Source organism: Haliaeetus albicilla, chromosome 10 (assembly GCF_947461875.1).
Source record: "Haliaeetus albicilla chromosome 10, bHalAlb1.1, whole genome shotgun sequence".
NCBI lineage: Eukaryota > Metazoa > Chordata > Aves > Accipitriformes > Accipitridae > Haliaeetus > Haliaeetus albicilla.
Window position 1 is genome coordinate 37,884,619 of NC_091492.1, and position 21,253 is coordinate 37,905,871.

At 39.8% G+C, this 21,253-nt stretch overlaps 1 protein-coding gene across 2 annotated transcripts; it reads right to left on the reverse strand.

Annotated features, from left to right (window-relative positions):
- Positions 1-2,203: 2,203 nt before the first annotated feature.
- On the reverse strand, positions 2,204-19,678 carry UBE2L3 (ubiquitin conjugating enzyme E2 L3). Of its 2 annotated transcripts, none has more exons than XM_069795072.1 (4): positions 19,529-19,678; positions 10,729-10,824; positions 6,518-6,704; positions 2,204-3,022 (listed from the first exon to the last, which is right to left on the reverse strand). In XM_069795072.1, exons 1-4 carry the CDS (start codon positions 19,553-19,555, stop codon positions 2,868-2,870), a joined length of 465 nt encoding a protein of 154 aa, XP_069651173.1. In that variant the 5' UTR covers positions 19,556-19,678; the 3' UTR covers positions 2,204-2,867. The 2 variants fall into 2 exon arrangements, with proteins under 2 accessions (XP_069651173.1, XP_009923829.1); XM_009925527.2 differs by lacking the exon at positions 19,529-19,678 and adding an exon at positions 18,773-18,829.
- Between the last annotated feature and the right edge of the window lie 1,575 nt (positions 19,679-21,253).

The window sequence follows — 21,253 nt, forward strand, 5'->3', positions numbered from 1 at the left end:
TAGGGAACCCTTCAATTGCATAAAACGTATGGAGATACGGGAGGAAGTTTCTCAGTGGTTCTATGAAAGCTTTAAAGACAACACTGAGTTCAAATTAAAAACACGCTCAGACTGGTACCTATGAATGTCACTGTAGCAGGATACTTAAGAAGAGAAGTCTAACCCCCAAATCTCTCTGAAAATAAGACCATGCCACAAAGCCTTTGAGAGCAATTTTTATTAGGATAGCAGAATGGAATTGCAGAAAGCCTATACCAGTACTCCTGGGTGTAGTTTCACCAGTACGTTGTTTTTATTTTGGATATTAAACTGCACGTTTAGAATTCAGCATGGCTTAGGGAACCAGAGAGAACAAGAGCTTGATTTCCTGAGTTAACATAGGACTTTGTACTTTGATTTTTTTTTTTCTCCCCAGACTTCAACCATACAGTACAGTATTTGATCTCTGTCTTTTTTCAGAGGGCTGCCTACAAACAAAAGCCATCACTTAGGTTACATATCTTGCAGTTTAGAAATTGAACTATGAAGAACACACCAAGAGAACTGATAGCAATATCTGTCTTCTATGTGACCTTTGCAGATGAAATCGGAATAGCTGGTATAGCGCTGCCGTAGGCCTGTGTGAATCGACTGGAGTTCCATGAATTACCCAGCCCTTCTAGTTCCCTTTCAATGGCATCCAAGTCACACCGATTCAGATAAATGCAGTCTTTGACCTGAGAGGCTTACAACCAGAAAGTATGCTATTTACTAGTAACGAGGGCAGCAAACTAGCACTACAGTTTTGTTTTAAATAAAATTTAGAGAATGGCAAGTTTCCATGCCAACAGACATGATCAAAAGGTACAGTGACTCATGTGATGCAGAAGTTACACACTTCAGTTTGACAGATAATTTGGCATTATTTTATTATGAATCTGAGTGAGCGTGAATGAAACAAAATCAGTACCAACTTTCTGCAAATGAAGACACAAAGATGTGAAAATTTGGTAATAGACAGTGCTCTCACAAGCCTGAAAACACTCAGGAAATGCAAGTTTCGGTAAATAAGGTGAATGTGGTTTAACTTTATTTACCTGCCAAAGAATCTGTCTAAGAACACTTAAACATAAAATTTCTTAGCTCCCTAACTTATAAAAAAATTTACTTTCAACAGAGGTGAGGTACTGGGCTGTCACTGTTTACACTAAATCGGAAATGAAAGCCAGATGAGAGGGGTGAATGAGGAAATAGCAAATATACAAGACATTAAAACCAAAAGAGAGCTACTGCTTGACACACTAGTTCTGAAAGGTTGCAAAGGCAGAGGCTGTATTGAAACTGAATTTAGGAGTACAGACAACCATCTGGGTGTGAGGGATTTTCTAACTCAACTTCCTGCACATCAAAATGATATGTGCTCCCAGATACCCATGGATTTCTGGAGATAAATCTGTTTGCTCAATAACACCCAGGTTCGACTGGCGGGGAAGAGACGGCAGTTTGATTGTATGGCAGTTTGACTGAGGAGCTATGATCGTCACACTTTAGACTGGGGAAAAAAGACAGGCAGTCAAGAGAAAAGTAACAGACACAGTAAAGGATGCTCAATTCTGAACAGAAAGGGCTTCCTTCAGCATGCGTAGGTGTGCCCTGGAGCAACGGGAAAACAGCTCTGCCTGATTAAGTTAGAATGATAGAATGATACTTGAAGTACTCATTAAATCATCTAACCTGTGTGTTTTTAAAACGTAGGAACAGTAGTAGCAAAGCGTACTCTATTACGGGTTATTGCTTAATCCTATTCTCATACCATTTTCAGTAGGAACTGTACAGCAATTGGGCTGGGAAGCAGCACGAGTGCCATCCCGTAAAACGCAGATGTTTCTTACACATTCTGATGGAAAAATATTCTAAGATGACTAGCAGAGCTGTCAGATTTAGTACTTGAATTCAAAATTAATATTTCCAAAATACCGACTTTTAACACAAAAACCAGTTTATCACTTTGGTACCTCTTGGTCCCCAATTTCTGAAACTCTTCCAAACTGGTTGCAATGTTGTTCTGTGCACGTTTCCCTAGCTACTCTGCATAGGTATGAAGAATAGAAGTGAAAAAGTTTGTGATCACATTTCACTACTCGTTTGCTACAGAATTTTTTTTCCAAAGTTTTCCCGAAGCAGGATATAAGCTATATTTGAATTCAATGACGCACACAAAAACTTGGGTTTCCCCGTTTAATAAACATTTTGTGGTAACATCAGCCAGATTTACATAAAGACCTGGACATTATTTCTGATTGGTTTTGTGGGGTTTGTTTGGTTTTTGTTTTATTATGTTACAAACTGAAGTTAAGGGGAACTTGCAACAAGTCCCACAAAGCACAGTGCAACATTTAAAAAGAAAGTAAACAAAACTGCCAAACACTCAATCATTTTCTGCCAGAACTGGGATATTTTTTCTAAGACATCAGTTTGGGAGGGGGATAAAATTCAATGAAGAATTATATGAACTCAAGATAGTGGGAACTGCAAGGAAAAATAAGAAATGACAGCCACAACCTTTTCAATTTAAGGGCAGAATATAAGTCTAAGATATTTTTGATAAATTCTGACAAGAAAAAGAAAACAGCATACTTTAAAGTATATTGAAGCAGTGATTTTTAAACAAAGAAAGCAGAACTAGAACATCTTAAATTTTAATCCTTTCTTTACAGGTTACCTAGCCCACTTTTGATTAAGAAAACTGTAGAAAGTTAGTAACAGCCACAAGTTAACACCGAAAGGTGGCACTTGTCAATTTTCCATAGAGTCCTGCTTTACGGGGTGTCTCAAATGCACTGCTCCGATCTTCTATCATACGTTGCTGACATCAATTGTGTCAGATTTTAGTCCACTGGTCGCTTTTCACCATATTTCTTTGTAAACTCTTCAGCGTTCTTACAGAATTTTTTACGGTCCTTAGAGTATTCTTCAGCTAGGTCAGCCCGGAGGGGATGCTCGGGCTGTGGATCATTCACCAGTGCTATGAGGGACTGGATTACTGTCAAAAGAAGTATAAATACCGTCAGAGACTAAAATGGTTAATTTTTAAAAATCAGAAAGTAAGCAAAATTCCCCAGTAAGAAAAGAGCTTTAACTGCATTTAAATACATCCCCATAAATCTAGGGTCTTTTCAAAAGCAGAGCATGAATAAGCTATAGCAATATGCCAAGATTTAGTTCAATGACCGTGAATGAACACCAGAAAATCGTATTTGTAAAAAAATCAACCCGAACAGAGACCAAAATACACTACAAATTATTTCCCATGTAACTGGCATCCTATCTGAAATACTCTCCTATGGCTAAGAAAGAAACTAAGTTTCACAGACAAATTCATCTAAAAGGGATTGGGTAAAAATGGAATTTCCATCACGAAACATTTTTGTCCTCACACCTGTCACGATGATGCAGTTGTAACCAGGCCTGCTTCTGGAAACCCTTTTTTCAGTTTTTCTATGCATCTTACTTCCCCTATGAACAGCAGACAATTCTTCCCTCTACTCTAAACTGCCAAATACATCCACTAGTAGAGATACACCAGGCAAACAAATGGGTAAGAACTGCAAGATGCTTTTCACCCTACTGTTTACAGCCATTACATCAATGTTCCCCTATCACTTTCAAAGGAAATGTCATTCCTAAAATAACTGAACTGTACTTGACATTTGCGCAGTAAACCTTGCATACTACAACGACACTTATTGCTACGTTTTCCTCATATACAATCTCATGACCATTTAAAGCTAGATAGGTGACAACAATCAGTTCTCCTATCCATCTGCTAGAAGGTACATGTGTAACTGGGCAAGTCTACAGAAAGCAGATACACAGAAAAAGCATTTCACTGTATGACAATACTAATGATATTCCGCTTGAGGTAAGTTTGGGCTACCCAGAGTAATACAAAGCAGCACCCCAAGAGTTTTCAAAGCAAGTATAATAAAACTCTGTTAACTTCATGCATTGCACACTAGAGCCAGCTGCCTCCTCCTGAACTCACATAAGCCACTGACACCTACACCATCCAGCAGCTGGGAGTTCGCAACTTGGCTACATGCTGTGCAAAAAGTCAGAGTCTATTGTTTGTTCTGAAACTGCTACTTAGCAGTTTAACTGGATTCTCCCTAATTTTGCAATGTAAGTGCTTACAATACTTATCACTCCAGTGGATGCTAGAATACCAGAGCGGCTTCTTTCAGAGCATCAATCTTTTCACGCTCATACTCTTTTCCACCCTTACCTGATAGGAATGGGGAACATACCTCAAAACAAATACTCAAAATCCAGAGAAGTACGCCTGTCGCTACATTGCTAAGCAGGAACATTTCTTACCACAAATCAGAGTTTAAACTGCAACAAACTATCTAAGGAATGTAGAATTGGTATTAGCTTACTTCACAGAAACTCACCAGTCCTGGACTTATGACAACTGTCATCATATTAATGACTACTTATGAAACTAGCATCAATACTGCACATGACAATCCCTTTTCACTCAGTAAAACATGCTAAAACACTACAGAGGAAGTGTTACTGTGTTATTAAGGTTATTTAACACACAAGCCAGAGAAAATTAAGAATGTCATAACAGGAGTTGCCTCAATATCCACAGCATTTTAAAATGCTAGTGTCACAACAGTGTTTTAATATTAAGCATAAATTAATAAAAAGTACAGCAGTAAGATGCACGTTTAGTATGTGAAAGGTGAATTAAAGATTTATGATGAACCTAATCTCTCTGCTTTCTTGACACCTGACTGATCAAAACCAATCACTTTGATGCTGTACTAATGATGTTGCATTACTTCCTTGAGAAAGGCCCAAGTAGCAAACAGACTGAAGTTTATTTTTCGGTGCAGAACAGTTCTGGAGAAAAAGGAACAGACACTTAAGCAGGGCTGTAGTAACATGTTGCAAGTTCATACAACTATGTAGTAACAACAGATGTTGACACTAAAACAACTTCTTGAAGAAGGAAAAGACAAACAAAAGACAAAACAGCAGAAATGGAGAGAGTTGCAATGTTTTGGTACCTAGGGTTTGTTCCAAATTCTGATTTTAGCATAGTTTTTATTCACTCTCAGATAAAAAAGGAATTGCTACTTCTCAGGCAGACACTGACTATTTCCTGCATGCAAACAATTGCTTCAATAGTTCCAACTAATGCAACTTGCATTTCAAGCTAGGTAGAGACTTGTCGTTCCTTTACTTAAATCTTACGAGCTTTCCCTAGTTAAGACAACTACTAAGGCATTAACAGAAGCCTTCTACACATTGCTTCCATTTTGTCTCTTCCAAGGGTCTTTGTCCTGTATAATCTGGGATAAATCAACAACAAATCATAAGATCTTCACTGACCTATTTAAGTTTAACAGGTTCTTTTTGCTGCCACCTCCACTTTCCCCAACATACAACTGCTTGATCTTTTCTGAAACAACTACAGGAATTTGCCTATTTTGTCTTTGGGGCAAGATCATGCAAACTGTAAGTACTTTTATTACCATACAGAAGTAAAAAAAAAAAAAAAAAAAAAAAGACATCTCAAGCACAGCATTGTTTACTATTGGGAACACAGTTCAAGTGAAAACAACCTTAAAGGAGAGCCTGGAAAGAAGGAAATACTTTCTCCTACAGAGCAAGATACTCCCTGTCACTGAAGCTCTGGCACTGGACTAAACAGCTACTCATTTGAATCAATATTATTAAAAAATACACAGTTTTTGCAAGGATGTTTGCTCTTTCTATATGTACAATAATAAATGCTTAATATCAAACTAATCATAACCTGCCAGAAAACACAAAATTCTCACCCCAACAACTAATGGAAGCAACAATAGCAGAAAAAAAAAACCTACTCAGATTGCACTCGGTCTGCCACTGAACCTGCTGAAACTTTTTTCCTTTAAATATTTAAATGCTTATCCAAAGACACTCTACACAGTAAGCTTCCCAGCAGTGATCTTCTAAGAACTAAGAGTTAATTTGTGTTACGAATTCAGGTTTTGTTTATGACTCCCTAGATATTTCAAACCATACCTTCAAATCACTGAACCACATGGCAGAGATTATAAAATATACAAAGCCTCAAGGTTTTAGATCCTTTCTTTCAAACATCCAGGAATGTACTGAACACCTCTGGATTATACAGTCACTGTTTAAAAAGAAACATGAAATAATCCCCAAACTACCACCAGAATTTTTAAGTATGCCAAGGACACTACCTTAATAAACTCTTCAGTCATGAAGAGTTTTGTAGTTTCCTGGAGGTGGAAATGCCACACGTCAGTGTCATTACCTTACGTGCCAATAACAAAATGAGATCCCAAGAGTTGCATGCTGTGCTCACAACATGTGATTCATCACACAAACCTTACGACAACGAATATACCGTAAGAGCAGTGGCCAGCTGACAAGCTGAAACGCTATTAGCTTTAAATTTAAATATAATACAAAGTTTCGCGATATCCAGTTTGTTCTCCACGTGGAGTCCTACCTTGGTCAGTTTTGGTTGCTGGCTTCCAGTTTTCAGCACTAATTACTGGCAGACAAACCTGCCCCTTTTCATCGATGTTAGGGTGATAGATCTTTGTTTTAAATGTAATCTTAGGAGGTTTGAATGGGTATTCTGCTGGGAAGTTGATTTCGATTCTGAAGGCTCCTTTATCATACGGAGGATTGTCCTGCAACAAGAAGGCAGAATGTCAAGAATCTGGCACATTCTAATGGACACAATTAAGATAAAGCATGCTCCAGACTTCGATCTATCAAATGACCTCTTTTAAAGACACTTTCTTCCAACACATACTGCCATGTCCACGTGTCAGGAAACATCAAAACCTCTTTGGTAAGAAAGAGGCAATACCATCTCTACAACATTTGTATTCACCCTGGAAAAAGCAGATTACCATTGTTCTGAAGTTAGCTGACATTTCCACAGGTAAGAAAGCATCCAATCCCATTTACTCCAAACTCAAGGTCCTATCTAATAAGTAGTTTTATTCCCAACTTTGTATTTCAAAAAACATTGTAAACCCTTTCTGAGATACAAACAGGAAGCCTGACAAGGAAAATTGCTTTCTCTAAACCTAGTTATTTTACGTGTCTCACAACATGGTGGTACGAACAGCAAAGCAATTTGATTTGTCAGATTTCCCCATATGTTCCGAGAACATTTTTGTGCTGACTACACAAAAATCTGCTGAGCATTCATTGGTACTAAAGATAGATATTCACTGCGTCTGCTGATGAGAACATTCTGAATTTGTATGCAGTTTTAGCACCCACTCTTATCAGATCATTTTTGAAGGAGCACGATGAGAGAACCATGAAGTACGCAAAGTAGTTCTTCATATTGAAACAGAAAAAACAATGCCCAGAATCTCACTTACAAAACCTGTTAGGCTATTGATACTGCTTCAAATACTAACTGCAGAAGAAAGGCAGAAGAAAAATAAACCATTGCTACATTAAAAGCTTACGAAAAAGCTTTAAAAAAAGAAAAAAAGCTGCACTGAAAACAGTGACTATGGCACGAAGCCTTTCCAAACACTCTGGGAACAAGAATCAAAGGATGAGAGTTTCCAGTTGGTGTGAAGTGTAATCACACACATTATTCATTAGCAACCAGACCATTCCCTGCAATCAAACCCACTCCAGAAGTTAAAAAAGGTTTACCAATATTTGGGGGTGGGGAGTGTTCTATTAAAATATTATTCAACAGAAAACATTTAATTTTAGTTTCATCCATATGGAGAAGTCTGGTTGTGCGTTTTCTAAGAAATACAGCACAATTTCTGCAGTCAATGGAAAAGGTAACTAGCGTGGCTTTAAAATCACTTTTTATCCAAGCAATCCCAAAAAGCTTTGGAAGTTTAACAGATAACTGGTGGTGGTGACAACTTAAGCAGTTAGTGCCCTCTCCCCCCATGGCTCACTTGTTCTTGCCTCCATCACATGCTATAATTTGTGAGGGTGTTCAGTGAACTGATACGGGAACTGACCTGCCTTAAAAATGTCCATTTTCTGCTTGACTCTCAGTCAGAACAGTTCTTCACTATAACTCAACAATAAATTGAACCAAAAATGCATACAAATGGTTGCTCATGTTTTAAATAGACAAACCACGGAATATTCAATGAATTAATTTCCAATTATTTGTTGTATTTATTTTGACACTGACAAGGGAGAGAAGCAGAATTATAAATACTGAAACACAAGCAACAAACATGACTCACATTACCTGAAGTATTTTTGCTCTGCAAAAATTCATCCATAGCAAGCAGTTTTGATTAAGTGAAATGAAATTCATGGTACACCAACAGTACTTCTTACAAGAACAAGGAGTCTGGGGTAGTCTCATTTTGATGTTGAAATCAAACAAGTAGTGTACCTTTGCAACACACAGTACATACACTACCTCATTCTAAACTTAGAACAGGAAAAGAAGTTGACAAACTACCTTCCATTTGCTTCTCAATTGAGCAAACATCCTTAAAAACTAACAGTTGTTCTGAAGAACAAAATATGTTACATACAACAAAAACTTTTAAAGCAGTATCTTTCACAGTAATTCTACATGAAGACTGTTAAAAATATTAACCTTTGTATCTTTCACACCTTCACTAAGAAGCTGACCAAAATAATGCCTAGTTATAGAGTTTAATCATCAGAAACTGGTTAATCCTACTAAAGCAGGAGTAATATGTCTTTAAACCCTAAGCAAGAACATTTTCTAAAATGGAAACAGCATGTAAAACTTCAAAAGCAAAAACTGGGGAAAAAAATTAAACTTGCAACCAGCTTGTAATATTACATTTTTAAGCCATCAACTCCAGCGTTGCAATAGCTAAAAAAATTATGCTAAAACTAAAGCATCTTCTATAGCGTATCCTCAAAATAATAAACTATACTACTCTTCAAACACATAAACCACAACACTTTATTAATCAGTATAGGAAGTATAATTTCATGACAAAATTCCCTCTTAACTACACCAGCAGTGAATTTAAGGCTATTTCCTTTGTAACAGGGCATATTATAAACCAAAAGGCAGGTATGAAGCACAGTTCACTGCATCAATGCTTAAACACTTGTGATGTTGTGAACCTTTGCAAAACCAACACTAAGCTTGTACTCTAGTGAGCAGAAACTGTTAAAAACAGATCTGTACGGCACATACTGCTAATTTTAACAGGAATAAACAAGTATTTTGGTGTTTTGCTTTATTAGTCATGTTTACCAACCTTATACTGCTTCAAAGTATTATCAAAGCAGTAAACTGTTACACATGAACCACAAATATCAGAGTGGCTTATTAAAGCATATTGTTTCTCAGCTCTGTCAGATCTTAATGTCAAATCCTGCTTGCTTTTATTGAAGTGCAAAGGCCTAGCCATTATCTTGGCCTGTGAGATCTGAATTAGGGAATGGCCTCCAACTAACAAAGCAGGGACACTGCTAAAGAGATGTTTCAAAGTCTTCTAATAAAAAGATTTACACTAGTCAGCTGACCTTTCAGGTAGCACCCAAGGAGAAGCAGAAGTGACGCCCTAGTGGCACAGCCTCTATTGCTGCAGATTTCAAAATAGCTCATGTAACAAAGGGAGCATGGGCCATGGCAGTGGAAAATAAAGGAAGTGAAAATCCAAGTGACTTCAACCAAGGAATTCAACATACTATATTTCCTGCTTTCCCCTTGTCATGGTTTAACCCCAGCCAGCAACTAAACACCACGCAGCCGCTCACTCACTCCCCCCCCACCCAGCTGAAACCAGGACACCCCTTCATAACAAATCCCCCTCTGTCTGACTAATACAGTGGTTATCTACTTCTATTAATCATTCTCTTAAAAGACTGTAGTGCTTTTAAAAAATAAAAGTGTTGGGGGGGGGGGGGGCATTAATTAATGCCTAAAGAGACTTTCTTTTAAAGAGCTCACTTCTGAAAATCCAAACCTTTTCCTTGCCTCAAACTTTTTCCAATACTCAAATTTTATTCTAGAAATAAATCTAGTTGATTTTAAAAAAATAATCTATTAAGGAATAAACAAAATATTTCATACCTTAGTTTTTTTCCCCTATGAGGATGTAGATTTTGTACTTTAAGCTTAATGTAATAAACTACAGACTTCATTTACTTCCCCCTTCCAACACCTCTCCCAAGTAACCCAGTGCCATCACTGAGTCCACAGCCCTCGCCAGCTGCAGCCATGTGTTGCACCAGGCCTACAATTACGAAGCATCCAGGTAGGTATTGATCAGAGAAGTCTAGAACACCTTTCAATTACGTATGGATTTTTCTTCAGATTATTTATAAGAAACACCTACTAATGTTATCAAACTTTGATAAAACAAAACACAGAAGACGCTCAAATAAAATGAGACAGGAAGTTCACACTATTTGCCCAAGATTACACAAGATGCCTGAAGAGAGACAGGAATTAAATCCAGGAGCACACTTCACTGCCCAGAGTATGTTTAAGATGGTGCAGTATAATCTATATAAACTTACGTTGTATTTATAAACAACTAGCTTCTGCACAAACCTACAACTCTGAAAGCCAGGTTTTATAGTAAGAGATTCTTGCCAGGGTGCAAAAGTTATCTAATGGTCACCAGCAGCACTACTAAACTTTAGATTTATGAGATACAAATGATCCTCATTTTATTTTAAAGCTCATTAGAATAAGAAGTCATCTATACTCACAGGAACAATAAGCCCTTGCCAGGTCAATAAATTAGCTTCATCAACCTGGATATTACGGAAGTTTTTCATTCCACATTTGCGGATTTCTTCAAGCTCCTGAAAAGCAAGCAAAGTGTAAGTGTAAGTTAATAACAGTATTAAGCAAGATGCTCCTATTTATTTTTCAAAATGCTTAGAGGTCAGTGTGGGTTTATTTAACATTAAAGAAGCTTGGGGTTTTAGCGGTGGCAACTCACACAAATAAGAAATAAAATTTTGCACCTGTGAGAAGTAAAATTCTCTGAGACAAGGTATTTAAAAAACCCTCATTTTTTGATGTCAGGAAAGTACAAAAATGCCTTGTTATTAACATAATTACAGACATGAAGACGTATTAAAGTGCGTTTAAAAATGTTTTTATACCTCGAATGCAAAATTAGTGCCTCTGGTAACAGATTATTGATAACTCTGTGAAGCACAGAAATAAAGTGCATCTTAGTTCTTCCAAATCTGTTTTCCTTCACACAAGTCCTATTTCATAACAGTTTTAAAAATGGATAAAGTCACTGAACAGTCCAATTATTTCAACTGTTCCTGCATGACCAACTTAATTTGGTGCAAACCCAGAAAAAGTAACAATCGAAGCCAAACTAGCCTTATTTAGACAAATCACTTGAGAAGATACAGCTTTCTCTCTGTTTTGTACCTCAAAGTTCACAGTATATTATAAGATACCTCTCTTTATAGCTCTATCACTCTTAAACAAGGTATCCTTCTGCACCAGTCAAATCAGTTTTGATCAGTTAGTGATCCAGGTATCACCAAAACAAGTATTTAGGCATTTTTATATTTAAAATTATGTATAAGCCCTGGTGTAGCAACTTTTTCCTGGAGTATTTTCTAAGACCTAAAAAGAAACACCTCAAGGTTCCACTTTTGGTTTTTGCACAACAATTACAGCCCTTTGCTGTTGAATTCAGCAGTTTTGTCTTTAAAGAGAATTTCACTGAATTCAAATTCAAAAGCAATCCACACTGAAATATAATACTTCCCCTGTGCTTTCAAAACTGAAGCACATGCCTGCATGTCTACATAGGTTAGGAAAAATGTTGCTTATACAGCAACACTGGTGCACTCTGCCAGCACGCAGCTCTTCAATGGGTACTAGCATATTTGCAAAACTAGACTGTATATTATGATAAAAACACCAACACTATACACTGAAAAACAAAAAAGATCAGTTTTCCTGATACAGATGCTGTACTGTCCATGTTTTGGGTTTTTTGGTTTGTTTTTGTTTTGTTTTTTTTTTTTTTACAATAGCTCTATGTTCATCTTAGATCACACCCTTCTGCATCTGACTGGCAGAGATTTAATACTTGCAGTAATCTCTTGCATAAACTTAGCATCATGATAAAATGCAAGCCCAAAGGGAAAACGAGATTTTCAAATGCACATGAAACACAAAAAAAAAAAAAAAAAAAAAAAAAATCACATGACAGCCACACATCAGGAGATGAACATTTACATTCCCACCCACTGCACCTACCAAAGCAAGAGCATACTCGGAACACAAAATTTTAACCTTGGATATTGAATTGATGCCCAACACAATCTTCACGACACTAAAACCGACTACTTAGTTTAGACCTCTGGATTAATCCCCAAATTCCACTGCTGTTAGATTTACACAATATCACAGACAGTTTGGGCCTTTTTTTTTTTTTTTTTAAACAGGGTAAGAGGATTATCCTATTTCCTTAAAGCAGAAAAACATACAAAAACCACACAAAAATAATCCTATGAAGCATATCTATAGGGATACAGAGCAACCCAAAATATTCAAAAGAAAATAACCTTTATTATAGCAGCCATAAGAGATCCTTTACGATCACTGAAACTGCAAATCCACATAGTGCCTTACAGCTGGCTTTCAGTGCTCAGTGCACAAAGCAGCAGGTCAGGGAGAGTCTGACTGATACCAGACTGATGCTTCCCCGACAGGGTCAGGGGAGTAACTCACTCAGAACAGCGTTTTCAGCAGCTCGCTCACTACGTGTACAGAACGGTGAAGTCCTGGCAAACCACTACTCCACAGCACGTAAGAGGGTTAAATCCCATTCCACATCAGATGTAACACATCAAACACTGGGAACAAAATAAGCTAATTAACCAGTAGGTATTTAAGCATAAACAAATGTGCATCACAAGTGCCTTCACTCTAAAACAAGGAAAGGAAAATGGGTTTAGACAATTTTCTAGTTACTATATTAAAAACATTATGGGGAAAATTTCTGTCGTATGTATAATGTCCCAGTGGGAGTGCAGCTTCCATGCAGAAGCTTTTAACACAGGTTCAGATGATAGCATTACACTGCTTCTGGTCCAGAGAACAATTGGCCGGACACAGAAAAAGGGAGAACTATGACTGTATAATTCAGGTATGTTATTAAGCTAATAAAACAAATTAGAAAAGCATGGCTTCACATTACTAGAAAATTAAACACCTACATTTTATAATTAGATTCAGGTTAAAAAATTGGATGCTGAACGAAGAAATGCAAGAATCCAGTACAGAGATCATTACAAAATTGTAAAACTCTGTATGAAAGCAAAGAAAAGTTTAAAACAAATATGCAAATTGCTGCCCATTTTCCCTCAAGTCCACTACATGAGAAAGGGAATTTAACAGCCTAGAAGACACTAAAGAACTAGCCGAAAATTATTTGGGACATCTTCCTCTTTAAACTGACGCATGAAGCCTTTGCAGGAATTCACTTTCAAAAATCAAAAAAGGGGTAAATTACTACAGTGTTTCGGGACTATATCCTGGGCTGCTTCTGCTGCCTTGGGTCCTGCGGTAGTAACTGACAACTGAAAAACAGGATAGATGGGGATAAACCAGGCAACTCTTTTCCTCACACACAGGCAGGACTGCAAAGGTCATGGAGAATCAAGCCTACCTTAGCAGAGAATTTGCCTGAACTACATGCTTAAGAGAGATTCCAATTTATAAGAGAAATTACTTTTCTTATAGTAGAAGTGTTTAAGATTTCATATGTCACTCCAAATTAATCAAGTCCATGATAGACTTTTGTACAAATAGCTTTTTTTTCATACTACTATCCCCGGAAATACAATGTAATACTATACTTCCAAGTCATGCTTTTAGGGTTTTTGTGTCTACTGCATCAGGAGTGGTAAGAGATTCACCATTCATAATTGAAGGGTGTGAAGGGGGGGTTGCTTTGTTTTTTTTTCTAGCAACTGCCAAAACCCATAATAAAGATCTAACTGCCTCAGAGCTCCAGAGGCAGACACAACTACAGTATAAATGTACTGTTAAAAAAGTGAATGAGCTACTAAATACTTTCAAACAACACACATTAAAAGTTAATGCTGCATTTAACATGGGCTTGAGCAACTCCAAAGGGACAAAAATTACTTTACGGAGGTAAAAGGATATAATACAGATATTTATTTCAAAATAATACTTAAGAGTCTAGGCAGACAGTAAATAGATTAATTCCTTTTCTTGTCCTCCACCCCTTAATTTTGTCAAGTAACATAATTAAAGGAGCACAGGAGGGGTGTAACTAAAGGTTAGAAGACTGCAGTAAGAATTTCAATGAGTCTTCATTCCCCACTCTGTTATCAGCCTTGCATGTGACCTTGCTGCATTGATTTCCCCATCTGTAAAATAGAAATGTCTTATTTCATGAGGGTCTCTTGAGATGTGATGTTTGTAGTTTGGATATGTTCAGAGAAAGTGTTATACACAGCACATGAAATGGAGAAAACACTGTCAGAGGTGGTATCTGATCTTCAAGTATAATGCTGAAGGCAGTCATAAAAGTACATACTACCTCCCATATATAATCAATAAGGATTTAAAATTCTGATTTTTCAATATTGTGTAATCACTTGTGCTGTTCAAAGCAAAAATTAAATTTGAAATAATAAAGAAAAGTAAGTGGCATCAGCTTAAAACGTAGTCAAGTCTTCTAAAAACCCTGCAACTGAAACTGTTTTGCCCATGGATCTTTCAAGGTTTGGGACTTCTCCAGAAAAACAAGTGCAGTGAAGACAAACACTTGTAAGAGTGCAATCCAAGTATACAGGAATAAGTGTAAGAGCTCATACTGACTTCAGCAAGTTCTGCATCAAGCCCAAAATGCTATTAAATGCACAAAGAAAAACCAAAAGTTTACTGAAATAACGCTAAACCGTGATTCTCTACTGCTTATAACATATGTTTACCTGTTTATAAATACATTCTCTAAAAGAAGTGTGACAAAGTTAACCAGGCTCCAATACACTGATAAGGAACTGGCCAGTTTTACTTTCCAAATCTCATACAGTACAAAGAAGTGTTAAAACACCTTAAAATAAAATATAATTTTACAAAAAAACCCATAAAACCAACCCAAACCCCAAACAGATTCTAGCTCTTGTATAAACTATTATTAAGTTTCCTCTGCAACAGTACAACCCTGTATACTCACATGTCTTTTATTTACTGAGTAATCCTACTTTTTGGCAAAGTATTTTCATTTGATTAAAAATCCTTTTGTCAGTTCTCAGTTTCAAAAAGGGAAAATGAACCAATATTCTCACTTCCACATAAGAACAATCATACATTGCTCAAAACCACATTTCCCTTGTTACTGAGAACCGGTGTTTGGATCAATTCGGTATTTGAAAAACAATTCTAAAGTTGTTTAAAACCCCTTTATTTGGAAGGGCTACGGTATTTACAACACCACAGCATACTGTGGATTGCAGGCCATCTACAGCAGGTACCTGGGTGTGGCCTTGCGTTCATATTTTATCACAGAGTTCAACAGTTGCATAAATGTTTGACTATGCAATTACGGAAGCAGAGTAAAAAGAGTGAGATTAAAATAATTATCTACATACCTCGCTTCATATGTGAAGTGTTATTTACTCTTTAAATCTATTTCCAGTTTTTAATACTAAAGATGCTTTTGAACATCTAAAAACCAGAAAACAAAAGCACAAATCTTCCCGACACCTTAGCTCAATCACATTGCCGATCAACACAGAAGGGAGTAGCCCCACACGTGGGACAGGGCAGCTTTCTCAAATACTATCCCAAAACCCCTGTTGAAGGTGCATCTCAGTACCACACGTTACTACACCACCAAGTACGTACTATGACTATCCAGCACCGAAATAGCCTTCCCTTTGCGACTACCCACTACCTCTCCACATAGCATTTAGCTACAGCTATCGCATGGAAAACGGCTTGTTTTACATTAGTGGGTGGCAACTGTGAAAAGCACTTCATTGAAATCGCTGGCATGTCTCTTGGAGACTATGTTCCCAATCATACATGTTTGGGGACAATTTGGTTTTTGCAAGAACGGGTCGTGAAGCAAAGTAGCTCCCTCAAAAGAGAAGCCTTAGCTCCTTTCCTAAAACAATTACTCCATATTTGCCTGTTTTTACCCTGAGAGATCGTCCATAACAACATATCCTTGACAAAGACTGCTTTATTCCCACCTCTCACATTTCACGAGGAGTCAAGATCTGACAACTGTGGCTCTTTGAAGAGGTGTAATGGTGGCTCATAGATCAAAACTCCACCTCAGATGTCATTGGAATATGATTCATTAGCTGTGTTTACTTCACATTTTTGCTAACCTAGGTGAGTTCCTGGAAAGGGCACACCTCCACTGACTGTTTTGTAAATCAGTAGTAGAGAAAACTTCAGTTAAGACTATTTGATGGTATAAAGTTCTGCAAAAATAGGCCTCAAATAAGGTCTCTGGCCAAAGAAACGCGATTTGCTCAAACAGACCCTGAGATAATAAGATCATTTTATTCTTGTTATAACTTGACTTCATGTTTAAAATTGAACTGTACACGTACAATGGCAAAGTTTGTAATGCTACTTTCAGAAGGACATTTGCAAACTGAAGATACAAATGGCTTCTGCAATCCGAAAAGGACACCCATTTCCACGTGGAAGGTGGAAACTATACTTATACTCCCAGTTTTCTACGGGCAGACAGTGTGTTATTATGAACTTATGACATCCAGTCTCTTTGAGCCACTGTGATTAATATGAATAACATGATGCATGACACAAGTCCAGGAAAAATGCAGTACTTCAAAATGTTGGCAAGACCTTAAGGAAATGGGAATTGCTTTATTTTATGTGCCCTATAAAAGGGTCAAAGTTTATTCTTGCTTACTAAAGACACACTTGATAACTGGCTCAAAGAAAAGACAGTTAATGCTTATCCTAAATTATTTTAACCAAAATTGAGTGACACACCAAAAAACTCTATTTCCTTTAGTTATAATCACTCATCATTCTACGACCCCGAGAAAGACACACCACAAACTCTTCTGTATTGCAAAACTTCAACAGTGAAAGACTTTTTAAAGTGGATCTGTGAATTTGGAACTTAAACAATGATATTGGGTTGATACACATGTGAGTTTGAACCTCCAAAACATCATGCTGCAGCAATCCAGATTACATCATCTGTATAAGAGCTCTACTTTGTTCCTACTGAGATGAATGGCAAAACTCAAAGCCATTTGGGCTGACTCGACTCTCCAAAAGGCACAAAGGTAGCTGCTTATTTAATAACCTTTACAAGTTGTGTGATACAGCGTCTCACAGCTCTTGAACTGGCACAAAATCCACACACAACACGCACAACCCACAAACATCAGGCAATAAAAACGAAAGTAAAAATGTAACAGAGAAGTTATCAATGTCTCCTTCCTTCCTACACCACTCCCTCTGAAAAACAACTGCCACACCATTCTTCTAGAAAACGAGGAGGTCAGGTTGTCAAAAAAACATTTTTACGGCATTTTAGTGAAAGATTAAATTACTAAACTAATGTTTCAGAAGCATAGTGGAACTGAGGAGGGGGGCTGAAAAGCAAGAGGCACTGCAGATATTACGCACAATTTTTCTTGCCTTTCAGATTTTTATGTTCTATTTAAATTTAAAAAGAAGAAATAATTGGAAATATATTTTTTTCCCTACCAGAGTAGTAGTGATGTGTTTTTGAACAATTCATTTTTTCAGAACAGGCAGAAAAGCTGCCTTACAAAAATATAAAATGAAATGGTTGTGTACAGTCTGAAACTAAGGGGAAACTTATTTGAGTATAAAGCAACAGACATATTGATTATGATACTAAAGCTGTGACAAAACACAACAGCTATCAAAAATGAAATAAGAAAAATGAATGCCATCTCATCAGGATCCTTAGGACAATTAAAGGTTTATGCCTACTGATTTAAGATCTGTGAATGACTCTGCACACAACGTATCTACTATTTAATTCTTAATTGTTCCATAGCGCATTTAAAACAACAAAACTAGCCTTATGAAAGCACTGTTGAGCTATCAGTCTCTTAAAAAATAACCAAGTTGTAATGGTTAATTATGTATCTGCACAATTAAGGAAATACAACTTCAAAACCTGCCATCTACACATCCTAGTGAAATCCCAGCCCTATTAGGGATCCACATCCTTGAAGCCAACTGCAAGACTGATATTAAAAGATTAACAGAATCGCCCGTGTAGCTGTCAAATCCTAGCGCATGGTTACATCGCACCCCACAGGGACAGGTTTTTTAATAAGGCTAAAACATCGCCTGACAGTTACAGGGTCTTTCCCCTGCGTTTCACCGAACTAGCCTGTGAAGTTCATTGGTTTACATTACAGGCCCTTTGCATGCAAACACTGTAGGGTATTGCCATAGCATTTTACAGATGACTAAATTTTACACCACTATGTATGCATGTCCTAGGCAAACCCCACTGCATACAGTCTGTGATGTTAATTGGCAATTAGATACAACACATAAAATAAACTTGTATGCTTTGGGGGCAGTGGTTATCATCTTCTTTCTAAGAAGTGCCTTACTCCTCAAGCAAAACGAGGAGAAACAATCCCAAGCAGCATTTTACAATAAACTATACACGCTCTCGGTTAAACCCCAACCGAGGCCGAGTTTGCGAGCATCATCCACGCTTCAGAACAAACAGAGCGAAGAGAAAAACATTACCACGTCTGCAGCGAAGGAGGAAACTTCTGAACCCAGGTCCATATTTCAGTGCGATAAACCTCTTACTCATACAAGGAAGTGGTTACTCTCCGAAACAACGAAAACGAAATTATTTCATCCCTGAGCGTTTGGGGAAGGTTCCCTGCCGAGGGAAGAGCGGGGGGGAGCGGAGAACCCCCACCCGCAGGGAGGGAAGGAGGGAGGAGAGGCCGCTTCCCCGCCGCCCGGCCGAGCCCTCCCCGCGGGCAGGGCCGGGGACCGCGCCGCGGCTGCGGCACCGCCGGCGGCGGGGCGACCCCTCACGCCGCCCCGGGGATCGCCCCGGCCCCGGGCGGGAGCCGAGGCGTCCCGGCGGCGGCGTTTCCTTCCCCCCGCTCCGCTCCCCGGCCTTTCCTCTTTGCTTAGTCACCGCAGGAGCCCCCCGAGGGAGGGGGACGGGGCGGCCCGCGGCGGCCGCCGAGAGCCCCGGCCCGGCCCCGGGCGGCGGCCGGGGACCGGCGGAGCGCTGCCGGAGCCCGGGGCGGCGGCGGGGGAAGAGAGCGCGGCCCCTCACGGCCGCGGCCTAGGTGCCGGCTGCTCCCGTTCCGGTCGCCCCGGCCCGGGGTGCCACCGGAGGGGAGGGGAGGAGGCCCGCCGGGCCGCGGGCCGCGGAGGCGACCCCCTACCCCCCCCGCACCCGGAGGGTCGCCGGGGCGGAGAGGGGTGCCCTCCGCCTCCCGCCCGCCGGGCCCTTCCCGGCGCGGCTCTAGCTGTTACCTTCATCAGCCTCCTGCTGGCCGCCATCTTGGCTCTGCTGCTGCCGCCCCACAATGCATGGCGGCGGCGGCGGGCAGGGCGCTAAAGCCCTGCGCTTCCTGGGGCGGCCGGGCGGAGCTCGGCTCCGCTCCGCTCCGGTCCCGCCCCGCCGGCCGGCGGCGGGGGGTAGGCGGCGGCGGCGGCGGCGGCGGCGGAGGAGGAGGGGGGGGGGCTCCTCGGAGCGGGGCCGTGCTCCTCTCGGCGGCGCCCGTGAGGGACGCGCACGGCCTCGTCCGGCGGGGAGGGAAGGCAGGAGCCGCTCCGCGCCGGCCCGGAGCCCGCCGCGCTTTTACGCGCTGCCCTGAGGGCTGCGGGAGCATCCCTCCCCTCTCTGAGGGCCGGCTGCCTGCCCGCCTGCCTTCCTCCAGGACCCGGTGATGTCTCTTGTCCGAGCGTTCTCTGTTAACCGTCGAGCAGCGCTTTAAAATGCTGGCGGTGCGGCTTCGTGCATTTGCTGTGCGTCACCCCAAATTCGGTGTCGTCTCTTTCCCCGCAAGGAAGACAACAGCCTGTAGTTACCGGTTTATCAAATAAGCCCGCGTTATGTCCGGAGCCCTTCACAACCTTCCTTTCTTTGTTTCTTAAAATACTCCGAAAACGGAGGGGAGGGTGTTCCCAGAGGAGGTACCTGGCCCACAGAAATCATCCCTGGAGCTGGTGGCCTCTTACGAAACCCACCGCTCAAGCGCGTGTCTGGCCTTACCTTACCGTGACCCGTTCGACTCGGGCTCACCCGCAAACTTCCAGCCTGCTGTGCCCTGCCACAATCTCCTAGAGAAGTGAAAGCCATGGAAGAGGAGATCATGTCACTGTCAGTATTAATCAAGACTGTAATTTGCCATGTGCTTTCTGGCTCTTTGATGGAGCTCTAATTGTAACTGCTCTCCAGCTCTGATCCTCCCCAGCTGGCCTCTAGCAACCACCTAGGAGCAGTTCCGATGTCTAACTAGGCATCCAGTGTAATTTCAGGTGCCCTAGGGTACCCAAGACACAGGGCTAGCAGATACGGCATGGGATGTAAGTTACTATATGACGTCTAAAACGACACCAGACATCTGTGTCCAGGCACCTGACTGGCTCCCTAAAACATTCTACCTTGACCCAGTCTACTCAGGAGTTACTCCAAGATCTGCTCTGCCAATGTGTGGCCTTATTTCCCCTTTCCCGTTCCCTCATGCCAGTTGATGTCCTCACTTGATCTAACACTTGTCCTATGGAACAAGTCACCAAAAGAAGTTCTAAGCTCTAAAATAAGCTTTACCGACTCCAACAACCTGAAAAAGGAAGTGTTGTGGTTATTACAAGAGGCTTTCAAAAACTCATAAAAATGCAACAAAAGTTATTAATTATGAAGCACAGGTTTCTGGTACACAATCTTAAAATTATTCCCTGAACAGCTATTTGGTAATCAATATTTTGCATTAATATAGTGCTTATTGCTCCAAAACTCAATTAACATTTGTTAATGAAGTAAGCTATACAGCACCAACAGGAACCAACTTAATACTCATCTACTTCATATGTGTATTATTAAATAGTTTGTAAATAATTATAATATTAAATGTATTTGAAGATCATTATAACTTTATTCTGTTAGATATGTAAAGACTATTGCATCCACTTTACTCAAGGAAGATGGAGTCAGAGGAAACTGAAAATGAAAGAGGCAGACCATCCTGTTGAAGT

Bases quoted from the DNA above. Each gene is read 5' to 3' on its own strand.
- UBE2L3 (XM_009925527.2), bottom strand. From the start codon at position 18,814: ATGGACCTGGGTTCAGAAGTTTCCTCCTTCGCTGCAGACGTG. The intron at 10,825-18,772 runs GTAATGTTTTTC...CTTGCTTTTCAG, and splicing joins CCTCCTTCGCTGCAGACGTG to GAGCTTGAAGAAATCCGCAA. The intron at 6,705-10,728 runs GTGAGTATAGAT...TTCTTGTTGCAG, and splicing joins GGCAAGGGCTTATTGTTCCT to GACAATCCTCCGTATGATAA.